The 26,761-nt window shown below is 44.0% G+C and overlaps 1 protein-coding gene across 1 annotated transcript; it reads right to left on the bottom strand.

Moving 5' to 3' along the window:
• Positions 1-13,553: 13,553 nt before the first annotated feature.
• On the bottom strand, positions 13,554-25,618 carry CALM2 (calmodulin 2). The gene is made up of 6 exons (XM_042815275.1): positions 25,514-25,618; positions 21,231-21,261; positions 16,750-16,893; positions 16,567-16,673; positions 15,563-15,698; positions 13,554-14,444 (listed from the first exon to the last, which is right to left on the bottom strand). The coding sequence occupies exons 1-6, from the start codon at positions 25,514-25,516 to the stop codon at positions 14,416-14,418; spliced, it is 450 nt and encodes a 149-aa protein (XP_042671209.1). The 5' UTR covers positions 25,517-25,618; the 3' UTR covers positions 13,554-14,415.
• Between the last annotated feature and the right edge of the window lie 1,143 nt (positions 25,619-26,761).

Genomic DNA, 26,761 nt, shown 5'->3' with positions numbered 1-26,761 from the left:
ATCTGTGGAAAGGAAAAATGCATAGATTAAAATAACCCTAGAATATTACTCTAGCAGAAATGCTAAGTCATGGCTTGAACCAGTGATTGAGCACCTGGCGGGAAGGCAGGGCCAACCTAGGAGAGCTCAGGTGCATGCAATGTATCCTGAGTGACCAGAAGGGGTGGAGCCAGGATCACCCCATCCCAGACCTCATTTAAGGGTTGGCAGTGGAGACAAGGGTATCTCCATGGTGATTCTTGTATATCTGAGGCTTTCTTAAGGTAAGCTAATTTTTTATTATTACTATTATTATTATTTTCCCCTTTGTTTTTGTGTCTATTGTTGCTGCCTTTGGGCTTGTTCTTAATTGCTCTGACCTAGAATTGTGCTTTCTGCTATTATTGCTACACATTCCATTACGTTATAGTAGTTTAGCTTTACACAAACCAACTTCTACTAGTCAGTTCTGAGTTTTTATCTTCTGTAAAAGGCTTTCATATTTGTCTCCAGAAATATAACCTTTTTCTTTAGTAGCTGTGGTCTAGCCTAAGCTGCTTCATAACCATTAGTTATGATACTGTGTATTTATTAATTCACATCTCTCCCCTTCCTTATTTTTGATTGTCAGTTGTAGCCAGGCATAAAAATGAAGCCTTCGTGCAGTCATAGCCTCCTGAATTTTTTTCATGTGTACTTTGCTTTGTTTGTCTTTGGGAAGGATTATGAATTTGAGGTGTGTAGAGATAACAGGACAGTTCACCCAGCCATCACATTTTGACATTTGATAATTTTTCTAAGTGAAAGAACAGCTGTTAAGAAGATGCTTAGTGGCAGCACGGTGATGACTCTAGGCCAATCCACGAACCCCATAAGCCCCATTCAAATCTAAAATGCCATGAGATGCTCAGCAAAAAAATTGCATGATGCCCCTTCTTTACAATCTAACAAAGAATTAGCCTTCATCAGCTTGAATATCTGAATGCACCATCAAATAGTCCTGTTCTCTAGTGCGAGAAGCTTACATAGCCATACCTAAAGACCATGTAAGAACGTTTGACGTATAGCAAGTACAAAACAAGACATTTTTACAAAAGGGATCTTCTTGGATTTCTTTCTGATGTATTAGCTAGCTTTCATGGTACAGATTTTCTTGTGTCAATAACTTTAAGAGATCAGATAGATTAAAGTTGGTATCTCTGAAAAAGCAGGTGGTGAGTTAATTGCAGTACTGGACGGGATAGAGAAGAGGTTAAGAAGTACAGGCAATACAGGAAAAGAGTGATAGAGGTGATAGATAAAACAGGACAGCAGGCTTATGAATGAAACATTTGGAGAGCTGAAAAGTCAGCTGACCTGTGACCAATAAAAGACTATGCATAAAACCATATTATTAGTTTGCATAATATGGATGGGAAACAAATAATTTTGCTTCTCTAAAGATACCTTATTGAGGTACCTTCTTAACCTGGATCCTAGCTTAGAATGTTATTAATAGATTTCTCTTAGCTCCACAAGAAGTTTGAACTCAGATGGCTGCAGTAGTAGGTAGGGGATGTGCCAACCATCAAACTAGCCAGCATATGCCTCAGCCAGTCATTACAAATTCTGCCATTCTCATTTTGCATTCATTGCGTTCAACTGTGTCATTGAGGGGTCATTGTTCTAGGACAAGCATTCAACTGCAGGTGATTAATAATACTTATGTGTGCTTCAAAAGAGAGGGAAAAAAAATGAGGTAGGAGGTACTGAACACCATTCTCCATAGCTGCTGCTGAAACGGATTTGTCCCAGACAAGCAGAAAATCTTGCCGTGTCTCCTAACTGCTTGCTGGTGATATTGATATAGACATCTGGCAGATCTGAGTGTCCTAGGAAGAGGATGAGAGGAATCCTTTTGGCTGGAGGTCACTGTGCCACATGGGACTGGTTCTGTCAAAGAAAAGACCAACTGGATAAACGCTGCAGGGATGAAATTAATTCTGCTTCTAGAAATGAGGAAGAGTAAAAACATTGTCCAGCCCTGATAACAGAACCCTAGGGAAGTATCAAGATGCCTGTAAACATGAGTTGGGGAGTGCAAGCAGATGAGCTAGCAGGGGAAGGCCACCATGGATGCCATCCAAAACAAGTCAGCGAAGTGGTAAAACAAATACTGCAGTGTCCAAGCATTGCAAGACAAAACAACCATCAAAGCTGCACAGAGAGACAAGCGTGCTCTAGGCAGAAGTTTTATTAGAATGACAAGCATAACTGGAGTACAGAAAATTGAAGGGATGCTGAATGCCAGGGATAGAGCCTACAGCCTGCTGCAGCGGTAGAGATGTGCATTTCTGGGGTTGTAGGGGTTCTGACTCCATGGAGCTGTACTGCAGCTCAGATGCCACATTAGACTAGTGATTAGTAGTGGGGAAGGGAAAAGCTTCAGCAAGCTGTTGGAAGCCTGTGACCTTTCTCACTGAGCTAAAACAAAGTGTTGCAAATTCCTTGAGTAACTGCCAGTAACAGGTTGGACACGTGTTAGTGTGGCAAATCTGACCTGGGGATGAATGGCAAAGCAAAGGTGATTAATAGGAAAGGCATTTCCCAGCATGTCCAGGAGGTCCAAGAACCCCACAAGAAACAGGAGCCATTAATCTTGACAGTCACAAACCATTGGGATCATAAATATTGAAAGACTTTCCTGTTTTAAAATAGAATTTATATTGGAAATGTAAAATATGACCAAATATTCTTGTACATCGAGAAGCTGACATTCAGCAATAGATGTGAAATTGTCCATAGCACAGAGTTTTCTCATGACAATACCAACTGGAAAGTAAGACTTGTGTATATTATAATGTTTATATTCAGCATTAATATAGAACGCAGAGCCCTTGCTTCTACAAAATCCCTTCCCTGACTGTAAGTGCATTTTAAGCCATTCACAGGATGTTGCAGTGCATTTATGAAAATTGAAAAGTGAGACCCTGCAGACAGCAGCACTGTGCTGGGGCCTCGTTTTGTGTCGTCATTTTTATGATGAGATTTAGAAGTGGAGCAGTTGCTTATGAGATTACTGGGGTTTCACAACCAAAACCCTTCATGTGGTTGCTGTTTATAACTAGTTGCTAGCTTGAGGTCAGCTGAAAAGGCCAGGAACAATTGCACAGCAAAATAAATAGAAAGTGTAAGGCTGTTCTACAAAACAGCAGCCAAACAGATCCCATCTGACACTATGGCATACCAGTTTCAGGCTGAAATTCCAAGGCTGGAAGTACAGTTTTAAAGGGTGCTACACATAACTTGTTGCAAATTACTGTAAAACAGATGCACCTGTAACTCATTTAAGAAGTTGTTTACTCAGAATGGCTCTCCTACAGCAAAGGCAGCCTTGCATAGAGCTCTTAATGAGATCCTAAAGGATTTTCAAATGAAAGTTTAGCATCTACATATCACAGGGCAGAGTGCCTCAGATAATTTGTATTAGTACACTGCTTCACTGTTCTTCCACGTAAACACTGCAGAACTGTGCTAATGCTTATTTTATTTCTTAACAACGCTGTTCTGGAGCGTGTCTCCTTTGAGTAAAGGCTGAGGGAGTTGTGCTTGTTCAGCCTGGAGATGAGAAAGCTCCACAGAGAGCCCACTGTGGCCTTCCAGTAACTGAAGGGAGCTTACAAACAGGAGGGAAGATGACTTTTCACACAAGCAGGTAGTGGTAGGACAAGGGGGAATGGCTTTAAAGAGAGAAAATTTAGGTCATGTGGTAGCAGGAAATTTTTAACCGGAGGTTGATGACGGAGTGGCACAGGCTGCCCAGAGAAGCTGTGGGTGCCCCTTCGTTGGAGGTGTTAAGGCCAGGTTGGATAGGGCTGTGGGAAGCCCAAACCATTCCTTCTGGAACTCTAGATGTGACAGATACAGCATAGATAACTTGCTTTGCACGATAAAAATCCTCTTTTCATTTCCATCCTAGTACCTAGAAGTGAACAATACCGTGAAATTCTTGGCTAGTAAATAGATTCTGCCCCAAAAGGGAAAAGGGCCTTTCTACTGTGAGACATACTGCCAAGACCATGGCTGAGTTATGCATGAATTCCTTACAGACAAAGGACTAAATGTATACAAGCATTAACTGTGCTGATACTGCTTTACTAACAATATCAGCAGCTGCAATACATTGCCTGTTCCAGTAGGAGCTTCTATGCTTACATTTGTGCATACATTTTCCCAGAGTCGTGCATAAGTTGTATTTCAAAAGCTCTTGGGAGGTTTGTGTTAATCTGTTTATAATTTATATATAAAAATTTATAATTTATCAACATTAGCTCAAGTTCCCCCTTACTTCTACCCACTGCAAACCTCTCTTAGCCAGAGTTGTCGTGCCTTTGGAGTTCATAGAAGTCCTTGCAAGCAGTATGTTATCCTTGAAGTGCTGGCTATGCCAAGCATGAGAGGGTCCTAAGAACACATTGAGGGAAGCAACACCCACATTTTCATATTTCAGATGACATCCAGCTGAGTGCTCTCAGCAGCGTTGTTTTCATTTTTCAGTTGTGGTGGGGGAAGAACAATCTGCCAGAGCTCAGCCTACTCACAGCCTTCTCTCTGCCAAGCGTGTTCCATGGGGAATATGTGGGCAGCAGCCTGAGCTCCCCAGATCTGCTGTTCAGCCAGCCCTTATGCGCCCTGGATTTGACAAGGGGCTGTACGCAGGACAGCAATGCCACAGTCAACCTGTTAGGGAATAGCAATGCTCGGTCCTATTTGGAGCATATCATTTTTTTCAAGCACAGCACGTGTTTTCTGTTCAAAGCAAAGCCTGGCACCAAGGCTTGCCTGGTAATGAAGGTAGCCTTGAGTGGATGTCCAGCAAGCTTTGACGTGTCACCTCTCTTTGAGTTATCACCTTCCTTGAGTTCAAGCAGCCTGCTGGCATCTCTTGCTGTTAGACCAATGGTTTTCCTTTTATGGTTTAGAGCTTTTTCTAGCTAATTGTGAAGAAGGCCATTTTTAGAATGCCTGGTACATGCAAGCATCACAGCAGCGAGCCCTTGCCTCTGTCTCCTCATCATGGCACTGTTTGCTGCCATCCTTTTTGTAGTACAGTACATTCTATGTTGTGAATCATTTTCATGCAGAAATAGAAAACGCCAATGCTTCTGTGTTCATTTCATAACAGAATCAAAAGTTGGCACTCTGTAATTAAGGGGCCAGGTTTAGTGGCATTGTAACAAAGGGCTGCACAGACAGGCTTGAGTGGCAGCTGCAGAGAGATTAAGAGACCCCTGAACAAATGTTTCCTAAAAAAAGAAATAATTCAATTCTGGTCCTTAGGGAAAATTCAAAATAACACGTGTAGTGCCAGGTTCAAAAAAAAAAAAGGGCTCAGATATTATAATAATAATGCTGTATCTAAAGGTAAAATGAAATGCTCCTGTGCACAGTGCTAAGTTGATTATGATCCCTGTGCTGTGAATGGGGGAATTAAGAGCCCCAGAATCAGTTCACACTGATTCAACCTGCTGGAGATGGGAAGGCAGATTCTGGGACCTGGCAGCATTTTGGCCATCTTGTTGCTCTGCAGACAGCTTCTGCTGAGCTGTTCCTCCTGGACATGAGCCACTCCAGGCCAGGAGCAGAGTGCCAAGTCTGGCCCAGTAATCCTGCTGGATTACTCGGGCTTGCTGCTACTCTAATATGGCTGCTCGACTTCTTCCCTAGCCCACAGCTTGGCACCTGCCTCGGATGTGGGCAGAGACAGCCCAAGCCTTGTGCAGAAGATCACGAAGGCATCCCCTTAGGTGCCTGACTTGGGCCAGGACAAATCTTCATTTTGTGACTGGGGACTTGACTGCTTTCCAGCTGCTCAGCGTGGCTGTTATTTAGTCCTGCTGGAAGAAGAGGCTGTGTCAATACTTTCACTTCTGATTTAGCAAGTTCAGTCAGGTAAGCATAGACAGCAGCTGTTTCATCTTATGTAATAATCCAGCAGTAGAATAACTTAAGTATTCTTGAGTGGAAATACTTTTTTTTTCCCCAAACTGAAAGTTCTATGATTAGAGAGTCATTCAGCAAGGTACAGAATGCACAGAGGTGAACCACAGCTATCTCATCGCTTGGCATGGCTTTTGTGTTGCTGGCAATTGAATAAATTACATACGTGACATTCTGAAGGAAGAACTAAAACGGAGCTTCTGTGGCCTTGATTTTCATCTCTCGCAGTAAATCAGGAAGTGTATTACAGAAGCCAGAGGAATCATGTGATAGAGTGCTGCTACCAAAGTGATTAGGATCAGCCTTGGTGTGGCGAGAGCTTGAAGGCATTTCAAATTTTATGCAATTGTAATTTAAGCAAGAATGGAATTTTATACATTATGCCTGTGCCACATTGGCATGCAGTCAATTCACTTGCTACTGCTTTAAAGTGAATATGCAGTTTCAGCTTGGAGATGAATTCATCCTTGCTGTGCCTCCTTTGAACCTGACAGATGCTCTCAGTCCTTTCAAACCCACAGAAGGTAAGAAAACCATATCCTTGCCCATTTTTATGGGATGTTTAACAGCAACAACAACGTGGATTGCTTTTCAGTAAGCACACCATTAATTGTCTTCAGGATTGAAAATCAGGAGAATGCTGATGGCTTTAGTAGCCTTCCTAATGCACCTTGGCCAGAATCATGTAAAAAGGAGCTCATGTGTGACCTCCCTTCCAGCAGGGCCCTCGAGGCCATTACAAAGACACTTGATGCAGTACAGCTCTGTGTGAGCTGTGCTTAGAAGATTGATGCCCTCATGTTCTACACAAGCCACAGGTATGGGGATAAACGGTCATGAGGGTAACAAGATATCACACACCAGCTGAGAGGAAGTTACTGTTGATTGTTAGGGTGGTAGTAGCTGAGCTTGTTATGCCTTTCTGCAGTTATCTGAGGAGGCACTGTCCCATAGTTGTGGTTACCACACTGAAGTTGAAACAGGAGAACACGGTCAGTGCCTTTACAGCTTCAGTGTGAAGCCCACTGGCTCTGCCTACATTTAGAGGCAGAGGTGCAGGCACACATTCTGCTCAGTTGGTTTTGCTGCAGATAGGGCAATGACCAAGGCAGGACTACCAGCAACACCTGAGCTGATGATCCAGAGAGCACAGCTGATTTGAATTACAGACATGTGCTAGGCATACACAGAGCTCCAATGCCTCAGCTGGCATAAGGTGATTTATGTATGTTTTGCATCTCAGTTATCCATGTGTGCTTTAGGAGTGGAAATCTTCATTTGCATAATGCTTACTGGAATGAAGTAAAGGCTTGAAAACCTTGAGACAGAAGAATGAAACAAGTTGTGTTCAAGGAGAGAAGGTTTAGAATGGATGTCAGGGGGAAGTTCTTCACACAGAGAGTGGGGAGATGCTGGACCAGGCTGCCCAGAGAGAATGTGGAGATGTTGAAGACTGGGTTGGATGGGGCCCCAGGGAGCTTGTTCTAGTACCAGATCTGGAGGTTGGTGGCCCTGCCTGTGGCAGTGGGATGGAACTTGACGATTCTTGGGGTCCTTTCCAACCCCAGCCATCCTATGATTTTTAAGAAAGAATAATGGTCAATTCTGGTACTGTGTTGACTGTTCCAGATTTTGCAATGGCTTCTATTAGTTTTTACTACATAACTGTTTATAATTACGAATACCAACATGCAGTACAAAAGAGTTTACCATAAAATGAAGCACTTCTGTGCTTGATTGGGTGTTGGGCTTTTTTTTTTTTCTCCTTCAAAATAGCTGGATTTTAAACAGTTCTGGGCAGAAAATACTGTAACTGCCACGATACCTACCAGGGCTACAAGCCAGCAGGAACTCTCACTTTCAAGATACAGAGTGGGGATGTTATCTAATGATATTTACTATTTCATGCCCCATTGATAAATTCTGTGCTAAAATTTCAGCACAAATTACTTCTTATTCTAGTTCAGCATGTTTAATTGAATGGGGATGAACCTGAGCATATTCTTAAAAATGACTATACCCACACCTACCCCGAAAATGGTCAAGACACTGAGGGCTTAGAGCACTGAAATCAATTTGAGACTGCAGTGCCCTTTAGTTGAAGTGTATAAAAGAGAGTGACAGGTGTACTCCAGTGCTGAAATACATACATCAGTCTTTCCAGCATGTGATTTTCATGTGATTTACTTACTTGCAAACTTGGGAGCTAGAGAACTGAGAATATTTTCTGGTGTGAAGTTAATAACCTGGAAGGAAAGGTCAGTATAGTCAGGAAGGTGACAGGACCTCCATGTTACTGGTTCTTCCCACGTTTCCCTACACTGGATGAAAATGATACAGTGGCAAAATCCAACTCACAAATACAGGAGGGTTGGACTAGATGATCTCCAGAGGTCCCTTGCACCCCTGTAATTCTGTGGGGGAAAACACAACCTTACCTCACAACCTTACAACGTTACAACCTTAGAATAAGAACTTAATCCTCAAGTGTTGAGGCATAAATAGAAGAAACTCAGATTTGACCTGGTGCTGTTTTCTGCCTCATGATGGATATACATAGGCACTTGTACATGTCCTGAGCATCCTTCTAATCATCACCTGAACCTGAAAACCAAAACAAATGTCTGTTCTTGCAAGGTCGGGAACTTTGTTACTGGGTACTGGGCACTGTTTCCAGATCCCCATGGTATTCAGGACAGAAGTACTGCCCAACCCAATACAGAGAAGACAATTTTAGAGCAGAGTTGAGAGCAAGTGAAGAGTCCAGTGCCTCAGCTTCAATTTGCCAACAAATAGAGCAATCCACAGAAATGACCATGGATCAGAGCACTTCAGAATCACTGGAGTTCAGCAAAGAACTAAACCCACCTGCTCCATAATTTGAACAGAAAAATAAGAACAAGGCTCACAGGCAGCAGCAGCAGTGCCTTTCACCATGGGAAACTCAGAAATTGAACATAGATGCAGTTCTGTCTTGTGATTGCTTGCATTCACTGGGACAGCTGGGCAAGTAGGCAATGAAAACCTTTCACTACACCACTCAGAGCAATCTTCTGGGGAATTGAAAGATCATGTATATGAAAAGTGTTGAAACAACATTACTTGGTATATTATGTTTTTAAAGCTCAGGTGAAATAGATAATTCAGGTCACACGGATCCAACAGTCACCAGAACCATTCCCCACTTACATCTTGAAAGTGAACTACAACTGCCATCACTCTCTCATTTATATCTACATACCTAGAAGTGCTTACCTAGTCTTTACAACACAGGGCACCAGGGTTTCTTCCTTGTGCATTTCTAATACAGTTAGTATTTTCCCCATGAAATCTACTGAAGTAGGAAAAATTCTAAGCAGAAAGACTTGGCAGCAAAATACTAGCTTTTGGTTTGAAAATGGATACTCTCCTGCCTCCTCCTTTAGAACTGCATGTGGCCTTCACAGGATTGAGCTGGGCTGCTTGAAGAAAATTGCATACTGCGTGAACTGATGGAGTATGTGAATTGAGTTTGTGTAGTTTATCCCCCAAGACATTATTGCAAATGTGAACAATCATTTCAGTTTCTCCTTATGTTCGTTAAGCACTCCTCAAAGACTGATGAAAAGGCAAACTGACATTAGATCCCAATTGTTCTATCAGTGAAACCTTTAAAAAGGGAGGAGAGTAGCTTCTTAGAAAAATTATTGAAATAGCTGATCACAAATAGCTCCACAGCGTGACACCATTATAAACTAACAGGAGTCTGCTCTGGAAGGACTCCAGGCTCCTCCCCAGAAGCATGTCAGGTCAGCAGTAAAGCTTTGCCTTTCAGCATAATTGGTAAAGCAGTGTACCTCTGCCCACAGAGGAAACAAGGTGCAGCTCTCCTCATTCTACAGTACTAACAGTGGATAACTATTGGCATTCCCAGTGAAAACATCTTTCTACTAGGTACAGAAGAGAAGGTTGCATTAGAGCTAAAAGAAGAAATAGATTTGAACACTGGATGTTTTTTCCCCATGCTTCTGGTATTAGAAATATAACTGCACCAGGTGTTTTCTGACTACTCCGTGTTTGCTTAAGACTGTTATTCAGCAAATGACTGCAGCAGCTGCTTGCCTACACTTCATAAACTGCAGAGGTGCATTTCCTAAGATGCAGAATAAAGTCTTTGAATTGATGTAGATGTTTCCAATTTACTGCAGTGAGCAATGACTTTTTTTTCCCTGAAGTACTAACGTGGCAGACAGACCATCAGAGGTAGCAAAGAAACTAAGACCTTAAAACAAAGCCCATAAAACAAAGCCCATACAATTTCTGCTGAAATTCAATCAAATTTCATCCAATTGTTTTGGTAATTCAAGGATTACAGCAAAATCATGATACTTCTCTTCCGTAGCCAAACAGAATTGATCAGACCCTTGAAAATAAAAGCCATCATCAAACTTGATTTCTACCAGCTAAATCCTAAATCTGCTGCACAGTAACTTGAGCTACTCCACAAAGGGCCTCCAGCCCTGATCTCATGGAGGTTTCTTCAGCATTTATTCTCCTTGGGTGAAGCATTCTTAAGCAAGCAAAAGCTGTCCAAATGTTTTCTGTAGCATCCATTTCGAAGCTCAGCAAAGGATCAGACAAGGATTTTAAAAGGTTTCTTGAGATGCGTCAGGGGAGCCATGGCCTGTAGGGAATCCCTAAGCTTGGCCTAGTGAAACTTTAGTTTCACTTTAGCTTTAGTTACTTCACCAGATGCTGTCAAACAGCTGTGCATGGAACGCCTCTTCTTAAGCTGCTTTTACTTACTCTTCTAGTCCTGAAGACTTCAGCTTAAGGTATTCCACCTAGATTGCATCTTTGCAGTTTCCTTAACTATCTCAGGACTCCCAAGTTTAAGACACTGAAATAAACACTCTCCCTTCTGTAGCTCAGATTGAGAAATCAGTGGCGATTTCTCTTTCAGGGAGCAGCCAGCAAAGAGGTATCACTCTCAATTTAAAACAGACATTTGCATCATCTGAAGAGGACGCTATCCGGTATCAGAATCATACTTCTTGGAAATCAGAAAACTGGGGTTCTCATCTCCATCTCAGTACAGTTCTCACTCCAGCCACAAACAGATATTAAATACAGAATGCTACGTGTAAGCAGAAAAAGGAAATACTTCAATGTACAGATTTACTTACACAAACTCTCCATTCTTTCTCTTCTGGTTCCCTTTCTCAACCCCAAAGATTATTATCTTATTCTCTGTCAAGCACAGATTTATTATGTGTGCCCATATGATTTTGCCATCACTCCTTTTGGCAGAACAGGACACTTTTTGACTCTCATTAGCCCAGTATATTCATTCAAATCATCATCTTAAATACCTACTTCTCTCACTCGGTGAAGACTGAAGTGCTTCTCAAGATTCACTGTGCAGAAGTTCTCAGCTAGTTTGGTTATTTAATCCAAAATCTGTATCTTCCTTATTCATTAGCTGCCCTCAATTTACTGGCTCTATCTATCTTAACAGACCACAAGCTCACCAGCTCCTATTACTTATCCAGTTATGCCTTCCTCCACCAAAAATCCACAACTCCAGCTGACCAGGGAAGTATTTTCAGAACTCACAGCCTTCTCAGCCTTGAAATACATAGCATCTTCTTGCTTCCTTCACCTTCTTTGCTAACTGTAGGCCTGCTTGATGTCTTCTGCAACTACTAGGAGGAGTCACAGACACTACCATTCATCAGGCTACAGCAGCAATTACCCATCTTCCTTTAGATAGCCAGCAGATTCTCCCAGCAAAGGCAGCACACCACAGCAGTCCTCCTACAAAGCCAGAAGGCAGCACTATGACTCCAGAGCCATTTAGATTGCCACGGACAAGGTAGTCACTTCACACAAAACCCTGTTCAAATAAGGTCAGGAACCACTAGCCCAGAAGTTTCAGTTAAATTTTGAACATGCAGAAACTCCGTACAGCATACGGTAGTGCTCTCCTGTTCAGAGAATTTGTACTGATTGCCATTAGCTTCCACTTACTTACCATCTTTACTTCCAAAGACAGGCTCCTCCCATTCTACAGAAAGTACCAGAAAGAACTACAATCTCTATTTTCCATTTTAACTACAAGACTTCCAATATTTGACCTAGAAACTTCTTTTACGTATCAGTAACATGAACACTGACATTAGAATCAAGCCTGCTCTTTCATTAGTTACAGAATGCTGAACCATGTGCAGCTGAGACAGTGTTAGAGCCACCTTCTTAACCCACTCATTTATAGTCTTCACCCATTCATTGTATGAACTGCAACCATCTTGGCCAAGGCAGTCTCTCAGGAAAGTGAGGCCCCTTCTCTCTTTTTACTCTAAGTTAGACACATTCAAATGCATGCTGAGATGTAATAGCAGACTGTGGCTGCTGAAAGACACTGAATTGACAAACAGGGCTTCCAGTCAGACTCTTGCGTACTTTCCTTACCTTAGAAGTGACACTTCCAGTAGCCCTACAGATCAGAAGCTCAAATTCTTATCCCATACCAGTTAGAAACCAATATCTTATACCCAGATGCTAAGCCACAGGATGAGCGCTGCGTAAATGGCCTTTCCAGTTCCTCATATGCAGCCTCCATGAACTTTGTGAATCCAATTGTCAAGGCACAAACAACTTAAGGCACTCTGATGGATGCCTTTTAACCACTTTTGATAAGCCCTCAAAATGGAGGTACTTACAGTCCTTTGGAAGCTGTGCTTTTGGACATCACTGACCATGAGCATTTTTCAAGTTATTTGTGCAATCAGGGATACCAGCTGTCTTAATTCTGCAAGAATCATCATATTTTATGTCTTTAAAAACATGAGGTAACTGCTCTGCAGGAACCAGTGGGGATGATTAGGTGCCAGAACACCCAACTAAGACAACCCCACAGCATATATAGAAGTCAGCCAATTCTCATCCAGGGTACAGAGGCAAAACAACATGAATAGCCTCTGCCATGCCTCTGAGGTCTTGGATTTGCCCTTGGTCAAAAAGAGGTTTGTTTTCTGTGTTAGAACATTGCAATTGTCAACAAAAAGGGGTACAAGCACAATCATGCTTACTAGCAGATCAGTAAGAAAAGGTTTTCCTTACATACTTTGAGTTGACCACATCCTGAAAAGCAACAGACTCAGACATGGCAGTTTCAGAAAAGCCCAGGTGTGAGACTATGTTACCCCAAAGTAGCAGCTGATAGGGAATAAACTCCAAAAAATAATTAAAAGAAAGCAAACAGGTTTAGTTGTCTGAACAAGGAATTTTAATTTTAGGTCAACTATTGAACTAGGTCAACATCCAGTTCACAATGTCTACAGATAGTGGGCATAGCCAGTCACTATGGTAAGTATATTGAAGCACCAAGCTCCACACAAGACTGTAAAATACATTTTAAACTACTAGTAAGAAAGCTTCTTCAAGTCAACAATACTAATAAAGGGCCAGAGTTTACGGTCTAGGATTTCACCTTCCAAGCTCTTAAGACAGCCAATCCATCGCATAAGCAAATCAAACTGCTACATACTGAAACACAGAGCAGCAACTGTATTGAACAAATCCTGTAAATAATTCAAGGATACATTGAAACAGTATGGGTAAATTGTAATTTTTTATTGGAAAACAAATATACAACTTGGAATGGATTTGAGGCAAATCGTGCCATAAGCAGATTTTTTTTTTTTTTGAAAATAAGTGGCTAAACAAAGTTTAAAAAGCATAGTAACAAGAGGAGAAAATGTTTCCTGGTACAGGACCAGCAGTACAAAAAAAATTGTGTACGAGTACCTGGATAATACACCCGTTTTGCATTAGTGCAACTTTTAAGATTCATATTGTTGACTGTCAATCGTCCACAATGTTAAGACTCCACATTTCAACAACATGTTACAGGTATGGCCACAAACAAGTTACTATGAAGTAAGTCAGAATACTTTCTACAGTGCATTAGCCACATATGCTATCCACGTGGTTTTATCCTGCAGTCAACTGTAGGAATCTTTAATCTCCATTAGCAGAAGCGGAATAAACTCTTGTGCACTGGAAAGCTGGAGTCAGCATCTTGCTTTAAATAAGGAACTGCTAATGCATGGTAAAACCTAACTTACTTTATGTAACTTGTTACACTAGTCATACCTACGTCTTCTAGAGAAAGCTATTTTTAAACAATCCAGATGTTCCCTCATTGAACCAACTCCATCTAACATTAGATGTGCAGAAGGGCTTAAATATCCAGAGTAAGCCACATGCAACATTTGTTACTTAGATCAATTTTCCAAAAATCAGAACAATGACAGTAAGATAAAGGAGAAAAACATGGAGGAATGGCCTTCTAATTACTATACATGCATATTCTTTTGACAGTAAGGGAAAAACCTTTTACAGATAAGTTACAAACAGAGAAAAGGCAAATAAACAATTTTGTACAAGAAATTTAACACATTCTGTACAACGTCTTCACTTCGCTGTCATCATTTGTACAAACTCTGCAAAAGGAAAGAGGCCAGAAGTTATTTAGAGAAGAACAAGAGTTGCAACATCTGGCAAGTGACTTGCCTCACTAGTGGCCAATGACATTTCAAAATGTCATTTCCAGTTACATTAAAAAAAGACATTTCCCTTTTCTACCAGTCATGCCTATGCACCTCCTTTTTTTTAAAAAAAAAAAAAAAAAAAAAAAAGCAATTAACAGCTAAAGGCCTCTACTTCATCAAAACTGTCAGTCCACCACAAACTTCCAAATAAGACTGTTCAGAGTCATCTCCTGTCAACCTGCAGTCACCCTTCACATGCCAAGAGAGGAGCCAATGCTGCTGAAGTTACAGTCAGCTACAGACACAAAACAGGTACAAACATTGGCATGGACTTCACAGCAGAATAGCTTACTGAACCACAGACTCAGTTTAGTGTCAGGAACAACAATGAAGTTTTAAAAAGAAGCCACACCTATTCCTTGGGAACAGTACCCTGGATGAGAAAAACTGGAAATACCCTAGCTGGTACTTCTAATATGCTTGGAAAGCTAAAATGAAAGCAAGCTTAGACAGCTTGCGTGCTTCTCAGAAGAGGGAAAAAACTTTTGCTTGCATGAGTTTATCTAAGTTTCAACATCACAAAAGAGAAGTAGAAAGTCAGCACTGCAGCTGATTTGTGTTAAAGTTTACTTTAAAGGTTTTCTAAAGATTGTAAAATTGATAGGTATTTCACAGGCTTTTCCTCTTAATTTTTGAACTATTATGGAAAGATCAGTGACCTGCCAGAGGTCAGAACATTCACTTTCCTGATGTAGTTTCAGATCAACATTTGTTAATAAACAGAACAGTATGTGAATAGCTTAACTAGCTTTCTTATACTAATGGCTATTAGCATTAAGAGTTTGTTGTTGCTTTGTGTGCTTTTTTTTTTTTTTAAATGCTGCATAGTTCACAGCTGCCTTAGGAAGAAAATAGCAGTGACCCACTCAAACCTATGTATGTACTAAAAAGATGTTAGCTTGAAGAGACATCAAAACTGCTGAGGACCTCCCTTGTGAATGCTGTCCTATTTAAATTCTGCCATTACCAGCAACTGGAAAGTGCACCACAATCTGTTAACAGCTCCTTACCTTCATAGTTTACTTGACCATCACCATCAATGTCTGCTTCCCTAATCATTTCATCAACTTCTTCATCTGTTAGCTTCTCCCCAAGATTTGTCATCACATGACGAAGTTCTGCAGCACTAATGTAACCGTTACCATCCTGGGAGGGGAAAAAAGACACGTTTATTCCAGTTTCCCTCAGGCCTAGCAACTCAAAGCTACATTTCTTAAGATCAGCATTGAAAGTTAACACAGATTGAACCACTAACATTTGCATGAGGCAATAAAGAGCCACAAGCACATCTTATGTACTGCCCAGGATCTCAGATAGGTGGATCCAGGCGAGATCCTTAAGGTCTCTTCCACTCCAAGCCACTCTACAATTCTGTGACTACACCATCTTAGAGAGGTCTTTCAGAAAGAGCTTACACAACACAGCCTACCTTACTGTCCTGAGGCATTACCATACTGATGGTGACAAGCATCTCAGTCATGGGCCATTTGGGTCACTTGTCTATTTCTCAGACCAGGAGCAGTTTCTCACACTCCCACTTTGTGGCAATCCAGCACAAAACCACAAGGCCTTCAGAGGCCACTTTTACACATCCCAACCAGGATAGAATATCAAAATACTGGTGCATACAGACTCAAAGCTGCTCATTTCTTCCCCACACTGCACGATACTTGTGTGTTTTCTGATTAAAATTACATTTCATTTAAGGAGCTGATTAACAGTAAACAGCAATTTACTTGAAGTGAAAGATTCACAATGTATTTATTCAATTCCCCTGCCAGCCAACAAGCACTTAGGTACCACAGCAAGCAAAACAATATAGCAGATCTCTACTGTCACCCACAATGACTCACGTGGCTTTCAGGTACAGCACCATAGTATAACTCAACTTCAGCACAACTAATTAACTAGTTCTAAATGGTAGGACTGCAAACGCCCCTAGTTCACTAAGGAATCTTATCAGAAGTCTGAGCTCTTCCAACAGAAGGATTTGTTGAGGCAAACATCTCAGTACCTTGTCAAACACACGGAACGCTTCTCTAATTTCTTCTTCACTATCTGTATCTTTCATTTTTCTTGCCATCATTGTCAGAAACTCTGGGAAGTCAATTGTGCCATTGCCTGCAAGACAATCGCTTTGTTAGAAAAAATGTTTCTCAATACTCCAGTAAACAGTTACTTATTGTTAAGATCTTACCATCAGCGTCTACTTCATTGATCATATCCTGTAATTCTGCTTCTGTGGGGTTCTGACCAAGTGATCTCATCACAGTCCCCAACTCCTTTGTAGTTATAGTACCATCACCATCCTTGTCAAATAGTGAAAAAGCTTCTTTGAATTCTGTACAACAACAAAAAGGAGTTAGTGCTTCCAGTTTTCCAATGGAGAGCTTATTTAACCTTTTCAGAACCACTGCTGTTTATTGGAGCAAATTATTAAACCTGACTTCATATTCTTGAAGGTGTAGAGCTCAGCCTGCTGGAACTGAAACATCAGAGTTAATGCCTTGATGCTGATGTTTCTATCAGTCTAATCACCACGTTTTGGCTTGAAGAAAATGGAAGGTCATCCATTTCAGGACCAGTTGGACATTTGCTACAAATCACCTTGAAGAATCCTCAATACAGAGCTACTCCTCTCAGCTACCAACTAGAATAACACATCCTTGGCAAGATTACTCTTACGAAAAAGTAGTGGGAATTACATTAAGAAAAAGCTTGAAAGCTGTACTCAAAATGCAAATGCTATGGCTTAATACACTTCTATTAGTAGTAAGAGACCATTCAATGGGCAGATTGTAATTAAGACTCAATGTAGAACAGCTTCACTGCATCTCACTTCTGCTGGACACACAACTCTGATCAGCTACTTGAAGCCACAGTCCAGCACCATGGTTCCCACATTTGGCCATACCTTGCCAAAAAAGAACACCACTGCAGTACTGCAGCTTTTCAGTCTAGACTATATCACAGCAGCTTCGGTAATCACTTGTTCAAGAGAAAAGGTCACTGCAGTCACACCAATTTCTGCAAACTTGCCTGGAAAACTGTTTCAGCCCTACTATATCTTGAAACAGCCCTCAACAGAACTAGTTAAAAGCAGCTGCAAGACTGGCTGTTTTACAGTGCTACCTCTCAGGCCCCTACAATAGCTGTACTGTCGCCAGCAATATTAATACAAGCATAACATGTTTAATTGTCTAGTCCAAAAATGGAGTTGGTTTTAATCCATGCCATCTGTTTGTCTTCAGCTACAGACCTTCAACTATTTCACTGGACTGCAGCCGTTCACAGAAAAATTACAGTTAAGCCTGAAAAACTGATTTATTCCCTTATGCCATTCAGATCCTTTTGCAGCACTCAAGGCCACTCAATATCATGCTTTTGGGGAAGTTAGCTAAAGAGCATTAGAAATACTTCCACGAATTACAATTCCTCCCCCATTTCCAAGAAACCTCCTTTCCAGATAGTGGATTTCCCAGATCTGAATTAATCAAGTACAGCATAAAGCCTTTGCCCATTTCTTACTCTGAAACGCTAGATATATTGAGGTACAAACTGGCAAGTGCTGGAAATGCAACTAAAAAATGCTGTTTGTAGTTCATGGATGCAGCCATCATATGAGAACCAAAGCCAAGTTCCATTCAAAAAAAACAAAAACAAAACAAACAAACAAAAAACAAAACAAAAAGCAACTCTTCCACATCTTCAGCTCCAGAAAGCCAGCTCTTGCTGTTCAGCACACAAGACTTACAGGAAGGCTACCACAGGACCAGATGGAACAGTTCTCTCTGCAGTGTGATTGTAAAAATATGGGCTTAGAAGCCTATCCAAACAAGAAGCTACAACCTGTACCTACAATAACTTGCAAGCAATCCTCAGGGCTAGGTTCCAGAAAGCTTAGAGGCAAATGAGTTTGCTAGGATCAGACTTTACATGAAGGAAGAAAGGGCTTTTTGGTCAAGACCAGTAGCAACAACCATAGGCTGCCATCATTCAAGAACCTCAGAAGACTGTCTCCAACAAGCATCAGGTACTCAGGTGTTGCTCAAAACAGCCACCTGTTAGCCACAGCCATAGACAAAGTCAGAACAGACTGCCACTGTAACCCAAACACGAAGCAGACTACACAGCACTGCAGCAATTCCTGCAAGTCCAAATACTTGCTTTCTACACTTCAGTAGTGTGCCCTGAGTACTTGAGATAACCAAAAGACAACTTCATCTTTTTTATTCAACGACGCTGAAGTTATAACCACCATTCTACTCAGCCTCAGCATAACATCACCTTCCTTCAGTTAATTGCTACTGTCACTCTTGAACAGCTTAGACAGCTATTTCCAAACTTTCACAGGTGAACGGGAATTGCTCTCCTATGACCCACCAAAAGTTTGTAACTTAAACATGACTATTTCAGCTATGAAACGAATTTAAATAGCTGTTGTGCTCAGCTCCCCAGAGGGCTGCAGCACACTAAGAACAAAGCACAGCAAAACACCATACATAGGTCTACTTGTTCTGAGAGTCTATTTAGAGACCTCTGAGGTTTGGTGAAGGAAGAACTGCTCACTGTACCAGTTGCCTAGGGACAAAAAGTAGCTTTAAGTTTTCTTAGCCATCCACATCAAACAGTTCTGGCCTATTTACCTTGCTTAACGCAACGCTTAAGCAAAAGGAAATCCATCCAGCCTGGCAAATTCAGTTCTGAACAGAGCTACAGCCACCATCCACACTCTGTATATCCCCAACTCATGCAGTTAAGCCATTCATACAACAGATAGGCCCAACAGGTTTTTCACCTCAGCCCATAACAAAAAAAAACAAAAAAAACAAAAAAACCCTCCAGCCTTACATCAAGACAAGAATTTCCAGCATTTTCACAGAGCAGAAAGAACATATGGAATCTTTAATTGCATTCTGGCAAGAAAACCGTATTTCAGATGAGAACTGCATTTTACCACTTAAAAATTCTACTCAATGAAGGGAAGTCTGTCTCTACCTTTACTACTGTTTCCTTAAGCCCAAATTCAAATCAAAAGCTAAATAACTTCTGAAACTGAAATGGATTAGCAAGGGTTCAAGCCCACCACGTAACCACAACCCTCGTCAATCACTTGAACTGGCACCTTTAACAGGTTCCCCATGCAAAGTACTGACCTTCATAGCAAAGCTAAGCAGTACACTTAGACATCTGCAACTGTTCCTGAACATTCAAGCTAGCTGCTTTACAGACGAGCCTTGTTTTTGCATCAGAGGGCGATGGCTTTACTTGCAGACATTTACTTCATGAAATACCACAGCTGAGCTCTAAGTTCAGCCAATTATCCAGGCCATTATTCTTCCCAAGCAGATGAAAACTCTATTCTAGCATGACACACTTATTAATACCCACTTTTGGCTCCAGGAACTACTATACTATCATCGCTAATCCCGAGGTAGTGTTAAGAATAAGCTTCCTGTTTATACTCTATAATCAGCCAGATCAACTAATAAAGCTTTAACAGTTAAGAACTGAAACAATGAACCATTATCAAAGCAGCAGCAGCAACAATTGATAAAGCCTGCTCCCAAACCCCTTTAAGATATGAGGCAACTCAAAGAAGTATGTAGCTGAGCTAGATCTGACGTGTGCTTACAAGACAGCACCATGACAACACATAAATAGACTAAGAGCTTTCCACAAAACCATAATAGTCTCTTATGAGTTAGAGCAAGCTTCTGAAGTCTAAAAGCCACCAGAATATTCTTACTCTTAAAATTTAGCCGTTAAAGTAAAAACAAACTAGCTCACTTCTGTTTAATAGTGCCTGCAAGAACCACACCACAGCTAAATACCAAAGCCTCTCAGAGGTTGAATGCTTGAGTTGCTACTTCATCAGCTGAATCCAAACATCCCCTAACATCATTTCATCTGACAGTCACACAGACATCCCAGTACTGTAGCTACACCCTTGTTAGAACAGAAATCTCAAATTGGAAAGCATCTGCAGCAAGGCTGAGTTCTGCAGTACCAACGCATCGATATGACTCCAGGCTACAGTTAGTCAAGCTGAAATCAATCTTCAGAGAGAGCAGCAACAGATGCTGTTTGTGCAGGGTGCACAAGAATGAGACCAGTCTCAGGGGCCAGCACTAACACTTGGGAGTTACATCTCTGCTTAAGCATTTCAGAGCATGCACCAGACCTTCAGAACAGTCCAAGTACACAACGCAGTTCCAAATATGGAACATCAACAGTTATCGTGAAAGCTCTGTCTGCTACTACCTGAACAGCTAGTCTGAAATACCTCCACTGACAACAGGAGAGCACCAAGTAAATTATTTTGCCTTATGCTGGAAGGTGGTTTCAAACTCTAAGTCTTTACCACAGACCTCCCCCGTCCTCCCCCACAACCCACACACACTTGTCTGCATTTAAATAATCTTCACAGCTTCAATAAATAGCTCCAGTGCCTACAGAACTATTTACAACTGTTTTAGCAGACAAACCTTCAAATTCATCTTATTCATTGGTGTTTTACAGAATAAGCTTTTAAGATTTAGGCAATAAGTAACAGCATCCACCCGTATCTCCTCAGTATTTAAGAAAGCTAGGTAACTTGCATAACATGGACTGTCACTGGATTAAGAGATGCGCCAGGTTAAGTAGGAGTATCAGCACAGCATATGAAAACCTCACCTGCGATCTGCTCTTCTGTCAGTTGATCAGCCTGCAACAGAAGAGAACAGCATTATAGTTACTGAAAAATTTCAGCAAAGATACGTATTTGCAGTTGCCTTTGAATCAGGCAACTTCTCCTCAGGATTTGCCTTCCTCATTTGTAAATAATTCCAATGAACACGGCTCAGAAGTCATTGAGATAGCCTGCTAAGAACTAGCAGATTGTCATTTCCTGACCCCATAAATATCTGATACACCAAGAATGGATTTCCATGCGCAATTACCTAAGCTACGCTAGGAAACCCAAGGCCTGCAGGTCCCCCCAGATCAGTTGAAGGGGCTCATTAACACACCAGGCTATCAGTGCTTCCATTAGACACTTTATACCTTGCAACAGTATCCCCCTACATCCCAAATTTAAGGTAGGTTCTTGTCTCTTCTCAGAAGTTACAATCCTGTAACTAGGAAAAAAAAGATGTTCTTCCCTCGAATCAAGTACACCCTCCACTAACAGAACCTCAGGTCCAAGGCAAGATAGCAAAAAACAGAGTCCACATAATAAGTACTAACAGCTTCCACCCAATCTGGTAGTTTCCATGTATTTGCATTTTAGTTGCCTAGACTTCTTTCAAACTTATCTGCAGACAGCAGTAACGCAAGGCAGCTTACAGACTCGCCAGGCAAAGGCCCAGCAACACAAAGGCTTACAGGTTTGGCATCAGTAGTTAGGTAAGCACCACTTCATACATTCTGTTATCTGGGACCAGTTTAAGACCAATTGGATTTGACAATAAAAAAAAACCCTTACAGTCTTCAAGGACAAATCCAACTAAGCTTCAGACTTGATAGAACACAAACGTGTTTAAGAACAGCACAAATGTCTTCCCTAGGTTTCCAAGTCAGCTGGTTCTTCAAACAACTTCAGGACAGCTCCATTAGAGTGGTGAGGTACTGGAACAGGCTGCCCAGAGAGGTTGTGGATGCCCCGTCCCTGGAGGTGTTCAAGGCCAGGTTGGATGGGGACCTGGGCAGCTCCTTAAATGGGGAGTTTAGCGGCTCTGCATGTGGCAGGGGGGTTGGAGCTTCATGATCCTTGAGGTCCCTTCCAACCCTGGCCATTCTGTGACATTAACAAGGCAACCCATTTCATCAAGGAATCTCTTTTGAGCTCCTTACCTCATAAAACAATAGTCAAGACTTCAAAACACCAAAGACACCTTCTCACTGCATCACTATTTCAGTTCATCCCCATCGTGGTCATTTTATCAAAAACCTTTCTATTATCTCTACAATATCAACAGCATTGTTTTCAATTGCGTTTGCCTACAAAGGCTGCCCTACACAACAGCATTCTGTTAGTGTAGTATGGAGATAGGTAAGCATCACCTGCCCATTTCTGCTGATTTTGATGTACATTACATCTCCACATTGTTTACACTGAGCTCACACACACGGCTAAACCACTTACAAGAAATATATGCATGGTAATAGCCCAAAATAAAATAGCCCAAGATAAGGGCAGCGATAAGCAGTTTCCCATACAGCCTCTGACTCATCTACACCAGAAATCAAGATCACAACCACAAGCAACTTCTAAAAGATCAGGTGAGGAGCATTCAATAACTATACCCTCTACTTGCTCCCATTTCAGCAGCTGTAGGCAGTATTTCTTTAATGAGCTTCTCAAGAGTGGTATCAAGACAACTGAGGAAGTCATCAATTCCACATCAGGCTTTGAGAAAGTGTAAGCATCCTGCTGGACACTTAACAGAAGCCTAACAGATTTCTGCTCAGCAGGAATGTACCATTAACACAGACACGTACCTCTGTATAGTATTTACATTTTTAATCACTCAAGTGAAGAGAGTTATGTGCTATATTTCCACACGATATTTTTAACCCCAGAAAGCAGTACATCAAGTGTAAGTAGCAAGAACCTACTTTATTTAGGTCAGTACTTCAGGGTTACCAAGTTGAGTCACATACTGTTTTATATAAACCGTTTTATGTAAAGACATGACATCAAGCAGTGTTTAAGCTACTAAGTGTTCCTGAACTCTTGCAGAGACTTACAACTTCCTATAGCCAGCAGCCACGAATTTGGATGAGCTCTGTCACTAGCTTCAATAGGCATAGCCTTTGTGAAGAGCACGACGCTTACTAGGAGCCATAGGTACAGGGCAGCTGAAAGATAAGCAAGGAGGTGGGGCAGGGCTGAACAAACACCATCTGCACTCCGCAGTGCCGGGCACTGCAGGGAGCACTGCGCAACAGCAGCCAGAGGCGGAGCCAGCAAGGCAGCCACCCACTGGTCTGCATGGAGGCAGCAGCGGCCCTCAGCCCCAATCCCAGATCCCTGTTCCAAGTACAGGCCAATGCATTTCTGGTGGAGGGCCTTCGGTGGTTCCATGCCAAACTGCAGCTAGATACTCCCACATCACGTCATTGGCCAGTACACGCACCTTCAGTAACACAACCTGACTCCAATAACAGTCACATTATGACCACCTAGTGCTCCTCACTTCAGCTCAACATGCTTCTTTCTTAAAGCCAACATCCTTCTGAAAGCCTCCTCCTCAAAGGCTTTGCAGCTTGGGTACGACCTCCTCTCATCTACACTGCAGCATTTTTACTGCAGTACCTCCCCTCCCCCATTAAGTCAGGGGCCTGACAACGTATCCACACTGCCTAGGGAAGAGGGAGCTGCAATATGCAGCAAACGCAGCCTCTGGAGGTAGTGTTTCATTACAGCCAGGGCTGTTATGCAGTAACACCCCTGAATATCCCTCAACAGATCCACATCTCACCAACACTACCTGACATGGAGCTAGAGGCAAATCACAGAACAGATAAGGCAGCTCCCTTCAAAACCTGGCAGTCTGGTATACCTCACACGTGCCAGATCAGAACAAACAGCTCTGTTCTGCCAGAATTAACCAAAGAACGAGAACCACAAGCACACACAGACCAGAGTGACACCTGCAGCAGGTCGGCTTACACCGGCACGAAGTGCTTTACTTCCCCCAACACACGCAGCACCGGCCAGGGAGCCCTGAGGCTCAGCCCGCAGGGGCTGCCAGGAGCCATGACCGCGCCTCCTGGACACACCCATTTCCACACACACAGCCCTCACTGGAAGATACTCCATTTTTGGTTCTGTACCGATGGCCACGGCCAGCCAGCTTGGAATTACTGCTCTTTACAGACAGCCTGCCGATTACGCTCACAATTAAAGAAAAGGCACAAAAATCTAGCTTCAGTTCATTTAACTTCTTTAATTAAAGCGGCTGAAAAAGCTCTAAGTGCCCATCTTTCGTGTTACACAGCAGGAGTCCATAACGGTGGCAATGAATGAAAGCAGTCAGTCCCACCGCACTGCACCTTCTCTTAGTGCACAGGTCGCTCTGAGCAGCCATCGGTGGAGGCTTTGCGACACAATTATTTTCTGTATATTTCAGCATCCGCTGAAATTTCAGCCACCGAATCCGTATCCTTCGCGATTCTCCAATCCCAACCTGCTTTAACTCGGCAGAATCGATCAGAACCCTAAACAAACGCACCGCTTAAAAAAAAAAACTGCACTGCGCTTGATCAAGACAACGCAGTACCGTCCACCGCAATGACCAAAACGGGAAACCAGAACCGCTCACCAAAAAAAAAAAAAACCCAAAAAGAAAAACAGCTCACACAGAGCAGCAGCAGGGCGGTACCGCGGCCTCGGCCCCACCGCGGGGCCAGCGGGAAGGGGGGAGCGAGCCAGCCGCTCCCCGCCGCGCTGCCGGTGCTGCCCAGGGGCTGTGGGCTGCGCAGCGTGCCGTGCCAGGCGCAGCGCCCTCCAGCCGCGTTCCGCAGGGGCAGAAGGCGAGAGGCTGAGCGGTGCGGGTGCCGCCGTGGCAGGGTTCCCCCCCCCACTCCGCCGCTCCCGCGCTCTCCTCCCCGAAGGAACCGTTATCCGCCGCCCCCACCTCCCCCTCCCCCCCCCCCACCCGACATGGCGCCCGAGCTCAGGGCAGTTTGAATTTTGAATCCGCACCAACGCCCCAGGGCGGGAAAGGGACCCGAGCGGGACTCGCCCGACGCCACTTCCTCCTACGCGCAGGTCGCCTCCGAGGGACCCTCTGCCCCTGCCCGCCCCGCCGCGCTCTGCCCGCGGCCAGCGGACCCCTCACCTCGCCCCACCCCGTCCCGCCGCCCGCACGGCCCCTCGCCCCGCAGCCCCCCGCCTCCCTCCCTCATCCCGCAGGCGCCTCCACCACCCGGCCCTCCGCCCGCACGGCCCCGGCGCGGCCCCGCGGACTCACCATGGTGTCTCGTCCCGGCTGCGGGGTGCGGTAAGAGCTAACGGCTGCACAAGGCGCACCAGCAACCTACCCGCTCGACGGCTCGCCTCACACTGAGCCCTGCCCGGCCGCCAGCCGTGCCTCATAAACCGCCTCACAGCCCGCGCGGATCGCTCCGCGCCGCTCCCTCCCCCCACCCCTCTCACCGTCAGGGAACGGCACTGCGAAACGAGTCCCGGCTCCCCGCGCTCTGCCCGACGGGCCCTCCCGCGCCCCCGCCTCGCCCTGTTTCTGCCTCCGGACCCCCGGGACCCGGCGCCGGGAGGCAGGGGGAGAAGCGAAAAGGGTCGGAAGCTCGTCGAACGCCGGCGGTGGGCGCCGGAGGGGCGACCCGCGGGACTATTTGTCCGAGCGGAGGAGGATTCTAGAAAAAACGTCTCTCCGTAGCTGGGACTCCGAGCGGAGGGCGCCGATTGGTGGATTCGTACCTGCAATGCGTCACTGGGACATGCACAGTCTGGGCTGGAGCGGCCCCCTCCCCCAGCCCGCCCGCAGTGCGCGGAGCCCGGCCCGGTGCGGCGAGTTCGGCCTTAGGCCGGGCTTCGCCGCCGCCTGCCCCGCCGCCTGCCCTAAGGCGGCCCGGCCCGGCCCGGTCCGGTCGGGTCCGGTCCGGCACCGCACGGCTCTGCGGCAGGGCGTGCCGGGCAGCGCTGCGGCGGGCAGTCGGACTGTGCCACGGGCCCATCGGCGGCGCCCGCCGCTGGCGGTGGTGCTGGGCGTCGCGGCTCCCCGAGGGCTGCAGGGCGGCCTCTCGAGCTGACACCCCGCCGACACGCGCTGGTTGAAGGCGGCCGGATTGTCCAGCTTACAGATGGGTGTTCATATGGCTGTGGTAGTGTAAGGCAACAGATAGCCGCTGATTTTTCAGTATGAGCAAGGCTGCCCGGTGTCTGAGAATCACAGCTTCAGGGCCGTAAACATGCTGTGAAACCTGGAGCCCGAGTGTGGGTGTTCTGACCCAAGTTGGAAAACAAATCTTCCTTCACCACTCAATAAAAGTGATCTGCTTCCATTCTGCATCCGTTGCAAAGATGGTTGGGTTGGCGCCGGCACAGTGCTCACCAACAAGCCTATCTACCCATCACTGTCCCATGCACGGGGCAGCAGGCTCTGCTCAGTGCAGGGAGGGATGCTTCGCCCAGCCCTGTGCTCACAGCTCCTCTGGCTCGGGGCCATGGGAACGTGGTGGGGGTTGTGGGCCCTTGGCAA

The sequence above is a fragment of the Centrocercus urophasianus genome, unplaced genomic scaffold (genome assembly GCF_019232065.1).
Source record: "Centrocercus urophasianus isolate 14NV4802_14NV808 unplaced genomic scaffold, USGS_Curo_1.0 seq_10, whole genome shotgun sequence".
Lineage (NCBI taxonomy): Eukaryota > Metazoa > Chordata > Aves > Galliformes > Phasianidae > Centrocercus > Centrocercus urophasianus.
The sequence above is the reverse complement of the archived record's forward strand: the minus strand, read 5'-3'. Positions and strand labels throughout refer to the sequence as shown.

Excerpts from the sequence above, each read along its gene's own strand:
- CALM2 (XM_042815275.1), bottom strand. Across the intron at positions 16,894-21,230 it reads GACAGAAGAGCAGATCGCAG|AATTCAAAGAAGCTTTTTCA; the intron begins GTGAGGTTTTCA and ends GTTGTTGTACAG. Across the intron at positions 14,445-15,562 it reads TGGTCAAGTAAACTATGAAG|AGTTTGTACAAATGATGACA; the intron begins GTAAGGAGCTGT and ends TTCCTTTTGCAG.